General features: G+C 45.3%; 1 protein-coding gene across 1 annotated transcript; it reads right to left on the bottom strand.

Annotated features, from left to right (window-relative positions):
• Window positions 1–4005: 4005 nt before the first annotated feature.
• Window positions 4006–9421, bottom strand: LOC310794063 (homeobox protein unc-4 homolog; the record flags this gene model as incomplete). Its single annotated transcript, XM_083655938.1, has 3 exons — window positions 4006–5205; window positions 8175–8350; window positions 9157–9421. The coding sequence occupies 3 exons, from the start codon at window positions 9419–9421 to the stop codon at window positions 4006–4008; spliced, it is 1641 nt and encodes a 546-aa protein (XP_083512064.1).
• Between the last annotated feature and the right edge of the window lie 1087 nt (window positions 9422–10508).

The following is a 10508-nucleotide window of genomic DNA, read 5'->3' as shown; positions in this document are numbered from 1 at the left end:
GTGGGAGTGAGGATTGTAAATTAGGTTCTTGAATTACGTTGATAATTAATTGTGCAAATTTGTTTCTATTAAATAAAAATAACACGTATTGAAGAACTCAATTAGCGTTAATTAAGGCTGCTATTCTAATTTGAAAATTGCGCAAGAGAAAACAACGTTTGGAGACCTCTATGTCTCTCTCCCTCTCTCTCTTCCCCCAATCTTTCTGATTCTTTCTGTCCTCGGGGCTCTGTCGCTTTTCGAGGTTATGGCAGCCATGGGCTCTCTCTCCTCTCCTCCCCTCTTCTCTCCTCTCCTCTTGAGAATTGGAAATGGAGGATGGAGACGGGGAATGTGGAAGGTGCTAAATTAGCTGGCTGATCCGCGCTCATTGCCGCATACACATCCCCCTATTACTGCGCCCCAACGCCGCTTAATATTCTGGGCATGGCAGGCGCGTCTAGATAGCAGATTTATCAAATGGGAAAATGAATGTATGATGATCAGTTAAATTGAAAATCAGCGCCCGGGTGACAGGCCGCACTGACACCTCGGTAATTAGAAAGAAAAATGATGGCGTCCGAATGCATAATAGAGCAAAAACAATTTACGCTATCCCCCACGCCGTAATGATCGCGCGTTCAAATTGAAAATTTCTCCCGGTTGAAATTGAATTCATAAAGTGTGATGCATGAGCGGTGCACGGCCACAACGGGAGGCCTGCCCGGTCCAGAGCCGGCGTGATCGATTGGTCGTTTGCCTTGACCAAAGCCTAGCTCGCTCGCTCTCTCTCTCTCTCTCTCTCTCTCTCTCTCTCTCTCGCTCTCTCGCTCTCTCTCTCTCTCTCACTTTCTCTCGCTCTCGCTCTCGCTCTCTCATGTTTCAGCAGCTATTATAGCATTATAGCATATTATTCCCTGAGAATATGTTTTAGATAGATAGATAGATAGATAGATAGATAGATAGGCTATATAGATATATAGAGATAGATAGATAGATAGATAGATAGATAGATAGATAGATAGATAGATAGATATAGATAGATAGAAGATGGACGGATGATGCGGGCTATTTTGAGGGCATCATTGTCAACATGCACACTTAAAATGGCATTTTCAGAACTTATTTGGTGATGAAAGAGTGACTCATTGTGATATTAAACTCATTCAATATATAGGCCTATAAGAAATGTGATCACAGCAACCGTAGCAAATGCAACGAAAGCATGCAATATTCATTCAGCTAGCCTATATTCTACTGGGGGCTACTCATATTTGTGATGTTAAAGACCATAACAACAAATTAGATGACACCATAGTGCAAGGTGTGTGAACTCATTATCCCTGCAGCCTATAGGCCTGAGCTAAAGAGTCCAAAAGAACAGAGGTGAGACACTTGAAAAGTATCCTAACTTATGATCTAAATTCTAAATTCACTGTTTTGTTCATAGTTTTAAACTTTGCTCGCTGACAAACGGGTTTTATTGGCTCTCATGGGCGATTTTCAGATCAATAGCCCATTTGGTGCGACTGGTTGTTGTTTTACATTTTTCAAGGTCCATATGTTATAATTTTGTGAAAAGACTTTTGGGCATTATTTTTTGCACGTCTATACACGCGTGACACACACGCACGCCTGCCTTGCTGCTGAGGAGAGATCAAACCTATTTTCTAATTAATCGCCCTCTTGAAACTAACCGATTATAATAAAGCGTTTTCTTCAAAAAGGAATAAAAGTAGAAATTTCACACAGCGCGCGCGGAATGAACGATTTAATGTGATTGTTTCGGTCGAAGGGGACGTTTCCTAAGGCCTTATGGGAAAATAATGTCCTTATGAATTAAATAATAGGGTTATTACTTTCATTGATTTGAGCTGTCTGGGAATTTAGTGTTCAGCTTCGGTCTTAGCCCATCCAGCCCCCCCCCCCTCTCTCTCTCCCCCCACTCTCTGCCTCTCTCTCTCTCTCTCCTGCTGTTTTTTCACTCGCTTCCTCTCTCTCTCTCTCTCTCTCTCTCTCTCTCTCTCTCTCTCCTCGTCCCCCTCTCTAATTATTTTCCTATAAGCCCCCCGCTTCCTACAGCGCAAATAGCAGAGTCACTGAGCGAAAATTATGTAAATATTATTAAAGGGACTCAGGCACGGAAATTCATTTTAGGTCGGCGCAGCAGAGTAAAGCTCTGTCCCTCGGATCCCCTTCAATTTATTTGCAAATAAAGGCGAGGTGACCGGGAGGGATCAGGGATATTTAGCCGGGCTGTCAACACGGCTCCTCCGTGCACAGCCTCGCCAGAATTAATGGTTTTAATAATTGGGATTTCAATTTCCAGGGAATTGGTGGCGTTTACACTTCATAAGCTAAACACACCCTCCTATAAACGGACGCGCGCGCGCGCGCGCACGCACACACACATACACCTCATCCGCGCACGTACACACGAACACACGCACGCGTACGCACACACACACACACACACACACACACACACACACACACCTGCACATTTAAGAGGAGACGCATTTATCGTCTCTTTCTCTTCTGTCCCTAAACAGCTCTTCGCATATTCTTCACTTTCTTTCACTTCTCTCTCCCTCTTGTTTTTGTATAGGCTACCTACAACTGACCAAATTTTGCAAAATTATTGATGGAACTCTCTCTCTCTCTCTCTCTTTCCATCCCCCTCGCTCTCTCTCTCTCTCTCCTTCCATCCCCCTCGCTCTCTCTCTCTCCTTCCCCCCCCTCTCTCTCTCTCTCCTCCTCTCTCTTTCTCTACCCCCCCCTCCTCTCTCTCCTATATCTTTATCTCTCTCCCCCCAGGGACGCGCAGCCCTATTAGAACAAATGACGAGGGGCCCGGGCGCTTTTGTAAGAAGGCGCAGGCAGGCGGGCGCGCGCCTGTCCCATTATGTGCGACACATGATCAATAGGGCGATAACGCAGCAACATCAATATAAGCGACAGAACAATGAGGGATATCATCGAACATCTATCTTAATATAGCCGACTACAAGGGCCGCCTGACAGCCAGGCAGCTCATGAAAATTCCGCCCCACGAATCTCATCCTCCGCCTCCCTTTCAATAGCCTATGCACACTCACGCACAGAGGCGCACGCGCCCGCGCGCGCGCGCACACACACACACACACACACACACACACACACACACACACACACACACACACACACACACACACACACACACACACACACACACACGCACACACACAGTGCAGCTGGCGGGGCTATTATTTTCCCATTTCAATTTGACACCCCTGCCTTTCATGCTAATTCTATTATTGTAGGAAGTTTATGTGATTCCATATCACTAGAAATCGGTAATGTCTAATAACCCTTTGGGCTGAAAGAGGGAGAAAAAAACTGCCTGGAGACCTGCGGCAGCCAGTGGGAAAATAATTACTTTCATATCAAAACTCAGCAGGAGGCGCAGGGTCCTATAGCCTGCGGCCACTAACCTCATTCCAGCTCGGCCTTTCAAATGAATAAATTTGTTAAAGCAATAAATACAAACAGCCAGACGGACTTGAGCCCTGATCCAGCTCGCTACATAGACAGAAAGAGGGCTTTATCTGCTGTAAAATAATGATGATCCAAGATTCTACCCCTTATTCCCCCTCAATATGGCCCTGGAAAGACATGTGATTCCATTTAAACAATAACTTTATTTATCAAAATGTTTACATATAAATATCATTTTCTTGTTTTTACAATATCTGAGGATTTTCGTTGTGTGTAAGATGTTCATCGTAGCCTATAGTTTTCGTTACAAGTTGGTCACCGTCAAAAAAGAGAGAAAGAACCTGCTTCTAAAAGGTCTAGGCCTACAGCTCGGATATGAGGATATAGCCACACTCGGGCCATCCGGATTGATCAGACATTAAAAAATAGACGAGAATCGAGTCTCCTGATTCCTGATATGTTTTTCGAGTGTCTCAGCAGAGCTTTGGGAATGTTTTGAATAGTCTGAGTTCCTGGTCCTTCTTTGTTTACGTTTTCTCCTCACAAGTGTTAGTCCATATCCACGTCCTCTCCATCTGTCGCGGGTGTCGCCCGACAGTCTGTGTTTGTCTCGAGACACTGGGAGAGGTCTGGAGATGCGAGCTCTCCCTTCTCTTTTGCACAGAGCTCGGCAGCTTGGCAGCCATCGGCGGCTGCCGCTGCTTCCACTTGAACTTTAAAAGTCCTTTCGTCGCCACTGTCACTGGACTGCGCCGCGCTCAGTCTCGCCAGAGTTGTTTGAACCGCATTGTTGTTGTGTGGTGGCGGAGAAACGGGGAATCTTTCATTACTACAGCCGTCGCACTCCTCATTGTCTGTCCCATCCACCCTATTGCTCATGTGATTGTGGTCGTGATGCGTATTGGGCTCCGTATGATCCGAGTCTGAGTTCCGCCTGCCGACACCGACAAAGCCGGAGAGGAGACCGGAGGGAGCGGGGCTCCCTTCGCTCGACACGACGCACCTTTGTCCCAGCAGGTTCGGCCTGTTCACGTTGTCCTGACAAGGTGCGGCCTTCAGGGCTGTTTGGGGTACCAGGAAGCCCAAAGGCTGATGGGTGATAGGGTAAAGCAAGAAGTGGCCTTTTCCTACCAGCGTCCTCTGATTGGGCAGCGAAGGAAAGTCCAGCTGGGATTTGCGTCTGGGAGTGGCGTCGGAGAGGAGGCTCTCCACACTGAAAGGATTCCGTTTCTGCAAGGCGGAGGGCCTGGTGGGACCCCCGGGGCCGGGGCCGTGCACGGCGCCCGGAGAGACCTGCTGCTCCGACTCTCCCGCAGGGGTTCTTTGGTTTGGGTGGTTTTGAAGTGGGCCGAAGTCGGCGCGCGTTTGGTCGCAGCCGGGTTCCGTTTGGTGTCCTCCTCCTCCTCCGCCTTTCGACGCCGGCAGCTCCGTGTGAATGGTCCCGTTGTTCGTGGTGGTGGAAGACTGCTCGCTGTCGGTGAACTGGGACACCCCGCTGTCGCTGTCGGAGCCGCCGGGCGTGTGGAAGGTGTCGCCGCCGGGGAGGAGTTTGTTCTGCGAGCGCAGCAGCTTCCGCTCCTGTTTGCGTTTCTTCTTCTCGGCCCGCTCGCGCTCCCGCCGTGCGATCTCCTCGGGGTCCATGGGCTCGCCGCTGCACGTGGTCGGGTGGGAGTTGTGAGCGGGCCGCCCTGGTCCTTTCTTTGTGTTCTCCTTTTTTCTCCATTTGGCGCGTCGATTTTGGAACCAAACCTATCCATACACACGTGCACACACACACACAGACACGCACACACACACACACACGCACACACACACACAGACGCACACACACGCACGCACGCACACACACACACACACACACACACACACACACGCACACACACACACACACACACACACAAAAGATACACATGAACACAAGTGGATTGGCACATGAGTTGCATTTTGTTTGAAAATAAGGTCTACAGTATGTCTATACAACACTGTCTTTATTGCATTAGGTAATAGATTGGTTAAAATATTTAACATTTGTTTCCGCATATTTGTTGGGCCTGTAATGATCAAACAGGGTATCTTTTAGTGCTGCAGCCTAACAGATAGACGCCCACTTCAATACATAGCTCTTCAGCTGAAGTATAGGCCACTACTATGATGTGCAACGTCATAGTGTTTCTAGAGCAGTGGTTCTAAAACGTTTTCATGTCAAGGACCCCTAAAGTGATACAAATTAGACCCCATTTGATAAGATTTTGTCCCAGGGTCCCCCATCTGATAAGATTTTTGCTTTTAGATTTATTATTATTATTATTATTATTATTATTATTATTATTATTATTATTATTATGCTATTATTATTATTAGTAGTAGTAGTAGTAGTATAGTAGTAGTAGTAGTAGTAGTATGTTGTATCACAGAAAGTGTATGAAACCCATGACCAAAATATAGTCATTCTGTCATTGTGTTACTTGGAATTACAGTGAAAATAAATTATTCGCCTTTTTGGGGACCTCCTGGAACCCCCTCAAGGAGCCCTGGGGTCAGACCTCACCTTACCACTGAATCGACAAGAACAGACCTCACTCCTATTTGTCAAAGTTTCAGTCTAAAGACAAGAATTGTCTCCAAATAACTTGCTGCTGCAAATTCCACAAGGCCCTGAAACAATACTCTCTTCTCACTTTCTCTCTTTAGAAGCAGCTTGAAGAGTATACCATGCTATAGGTCACAAGCATGGATCAACAGATGCACAGATGCGCTGGTTTTAATCGGCAATTGAATTGGTGTTAGGCAATTCTCACAATTACGTTTGATTCCACCGTAGCTAAACCAGGCATAGCCCCTCTCAACTCATTCGCATCCAGCTTCCTCATGCTAAACACTTGCATGGCAAGCCGCAATTGTCCATTCTTCTCCCTCCGCATCACCGAGCCAAGAGAGGGACACTCCCCCGCCCGAGAGCTCCCACCGCCCGGCCTCTAGGCGCGCTCAGGGCCGCATGTTCGGCGCTGATAACGTTGCAGGAGTTTAGCATGCAAGTAGGATCCGCGAACCCCGCATAATAACGACGACGGGACACCAACATCATGTGCTACAATAGTGCTTCTTATGAATTGTTAATGTTGGGCAGCCTATATCTTTCCCTCACAAACCTGGTGATAAAGGAGCGCTAAGCAGCTTGAGGGAACAATAATCTGAGGTTTAGGAGCGAAATCCCCAAACAAGATACAGGGACTGCAAGCTCTCCTTATGGCCCTTTCACTCTCCAGCCATGCATGCGAGAGTAGCATGCCTACAAAACAATAAAACAAAATACTAAAATAAAAAAAAGTAAAAATAAAACAAAACACAGATATAAGGCTAAATACAACAACAAGCTACACATTTGCCTTTAAAGAGAGAACCCACAACCTACCGTATAAAAAACTTAACAAAACATGATTACAAACGCAATTATTATTATTATTATTAATAATAATAATAATAATAATAATAATAATAATTTTATTATTATACTGGTTTATTATTATTATTATTATCATCATCATCACTATTATATAGCAACAATCTAGCATGCTTGATCAAGGCGAGGTATTCATGTTCTTTGCTTGTAACCTTTTGTTTTACATTGATGCAGTCTGCAGTTCTTTATGTCAAATGTACAATCTAAAGGTCAACGGGAGTGCTGCTATACAACGTGTCCTGGAACATCAATTATTATGTTTTGCTCCGTAGTCATTGTTCATAATCGACATCCTCCCCATCTGTTCCGTGCTTTGACATTTGCCGTTTGATTATTATTATTATTATTATTATTGGTATAGTGGTCTATATAGTAGTAGTAGTAGTAGTATAATCCTATTAGCATATTAGTATTAGCCTATCTAACAGCAGCCTATTAGCATTTTATAATTATTAGTGTATAATTATAATTAGGCTATCATTATATTTTATTAAATAGCACTATAGACGTAGTAGTTGTTTATTTATTTTATTAGGCAGTTATTATTATTATAATAATTATAATAATAATAATAATAATTATTATTATCATCATTGTTATTGATTTACTAGATTGTACTAGCCTAACTGATCTTAACATACACATGCATATTCGCATTTCATATTTTCATGATCACTTTATGCCTTTCTCATTCAAGACGCTAAGTAATTGTCGGCGTTGTCATCATCATCATCATTATATACAATAATTGCATATGATGCTACAAATAAGCAAAATGATGTAAAATAATAATAATAATAATATATAATGTTCTAAGTTATCCCTATCCATCTGACTCTCTTCTCTCTTAAAAAAAGTCGGAATTATAGTAACTGTCAAATAGCCTACAGAAGGAAGGACTATTTGCCATTTTCATCCGTGGGTTTGTTCAGTAAATAGCCCTGTTTTTATTAACCCCTAAATCAATAGGTTGCGTCCATGCATAATTCAAAAGAGACCCTTTATTGATGCTTTGATAATTGACAAATAGCTATCTCAGTATGGGGTAGGTAGGCCTTCACGGACCATCAAAAAACAAATGCCCCTCTGTAGACAGCCAATTCTGTTGATTGTGATATGAGAAGTAGGCTAATATTAAATAGAATCGAAAAAATCAAGAAAATAGCTAAACACCAACCGGCAAAATATCTAAAGAACTAAATCAATTATTATTAATTGATGTATTAGCAATATTTGACTTGTTTTTCCGGGTCTTTACCTGAACCCTCGACTCCACGAGGTCAAGCCTGAGGGCGAGCGCCTCCCGCATGAACACATCCGGATAGTGACTCTCGTTAAAAGCCTTCTCGAGCTCCTCGAGCTGCCATCCGGTGAAATTCGTCCTCGTACGTCTTCGTTTACAACCAGGACTGTCCTTATCCGGCTCCCCAGAATCTACGGAGGTGTGTGTGTGTGTGTGTGTGTGTGTGTGTGTGTGTGTGTGTGTGTGTGTGTGTGTGTGTGTGTGTGTGTGTGTGTGTGTGTGTGTGTGTGTGTGTGTGTGTGTGTGTGTGTGTGTGAAACAGAGAGAGAGAGAGGGGGGGGGGGGGGGGGGGGGGCAGAGTGAGAAGCTGTCAACGACATGTGCATGGGACGATTCGTAGCCTAGGCTATAGGCTACAACAACATGTTCAGGAGTTAGGACCAGGACAGATTTGACTTTTAAAAAGGCAGCATCTATTTAGTGTAGGTAAAATGTAGCCTCTAGTTCGACCGTTGTTCTAATAATGTGTTACTGGTGTTGAATGTTGTTAATTGCGTCGCTGTATCTAGACCTATAATACAATAGCCTACATGTAGCGTATTTGAGATGCACAGTTAAGTAGGCCTACTATTTTCGAAATTCAATTGCCACTGCATGGTTTAACCAAGACATAAAGAAACGTTAACAAACGGTTGGTTGTCAAAGAATGAGCCTGCCCTGCACACCCAACTTTTTAAAATAATAATTCACCAAGCCAAAAACTTTAGAACAGCGTGTTTTTCTTTAGACTACAGACTTGCCTCTCTCCTCAGAATATTTAAGCCTACTACAATGATTTCGGCCTATTTAAGTCCACTTGAAATTACCATTATTTTTGCTATTCATTCACCACCACAACACATAACCATAGGCTACACCGTTTGCGTAGATCTATTTATGAGACATAGCCTACACTAATATGGGGGAAAGAGAGAGACCGAATCACACATAGGCCTACCTGAGAGCGAGAGTTTGTACTGCTGACTGTCGGGCGAGAGGAGCGCGTTGGAGCTGACCACCGAGGCCGAGCAGGAGCCGTTAAGTAATCCGTCTATAGAGAAGGGCACCGCCGCGGACTGCAGCTGATGGCCGCCGGCGAGCTCGTAGACGTGGTGGTGATGGTGGTGGTGATGGGGACCGAGCGGGTACGGGAAGCCGACCAGCCCGCCCAAGGAGCCTCCGAACTGGGCGTGATGAGGATGCTCGAGTACCCGGCTGTCCATGCTCTGTGCCCGGGCTGCAGAGTGAAGATGCAGAGGGAGGGAGTGTGGCTGAACATGCAGTCAAAAGTCAGAGAGAGAGGAGGGAGAAGCGATGCATGGGTCGGGGAGGAGGAGGTGAGTATGGAGGGGGAGAGACAGCGTGATCCGCGGTATAACGGCGTCGCCTGTAGTGAAGGAGCCGAGAGCAGACTGCCAGCTTTTTTAGGCTGCGTTCACGGTCCAGCCGAGATGTCAGCCCTGCTCTTTCTCTCTCCTCTCCGCCTGCCAGCGAGCCAGCTCATTAGGACTGCTCCATCTGCTCGCGGGACCAATAAGAAACGTTAATCGCCCTGTGACGTCAGAGGCGCGGTTAATGGAGAAACGGAAGCGAGCGTGCGTGTGTGTGAGAGAGAGAGAGAGAGAGAGAGAGAAAGAGAGAGGGAGATTGTATTTCCCCCCTCCTAGATCGATCGCTAATTACACCTGGCGTCGTCCTTTAATTCAGCCCTGTCAAAACAATGAGGACGAGGCTAAGCTGGGTGCGTGGAAACAGCCAAATGATTGATAGGCCTACTCCATTAAAGGCCTATAGCCTACATGTTCTCTTTTTATCTATAATTGTATTGCATTTAGCCTATTGTGACTTTAAGACTATGCGCGTGTGTGTGCGTGCGACTGTGCGTGCATATGTGTGCGTGTGTGTGTGTGTGTGTGTGTGTGTGTGTGTGTGTGTGTGTGTGTGTGTGTGTGTGTGTGTGTGTGTTTGTAAGTGATGTTTTACAGGGGCATTGAGGGCCAGATTGATCCAATAACAGCACCTTTATCATCCCCCTTTCCTGAGCTGTCACATCGCATTTTAAACTACAAGCCTTCCTCGATCTCCCAGGCACGACCACGACACGAGCCCCCACCCACCCGCCTTCCACAGCCAATGTGTAGGCCTAGTAGTCCTACCGAAGCCAAACTTCCACATCATGCCATTTTTTTTTACCTCAATAGCTTACACTGTTCTCCCAAATGAGTGCCGTTTGTATCCATATAATGTTTGATGAGGTGCATAAAGCACAAAAAATGTGCCAAAGTGCATGCGTTTCCAAAGCTTAAAGCT

The sequence above is a fragment of the Poromitra crassiceps genome (assembly GCF_964638095.1).
Source record: "Poromitra crassiceps genome assembly, chromosome: 19".
Taxonomy (NCBI): Eukaryota; Metazoa; Chordata; class Actinopteri; order Beryciformes; family Melamphaidae; genus Poromitra; species Poromitra crassiceps.
This window is presented reverse-complemented; position numbering and strand designations above follow the sequence as displayed.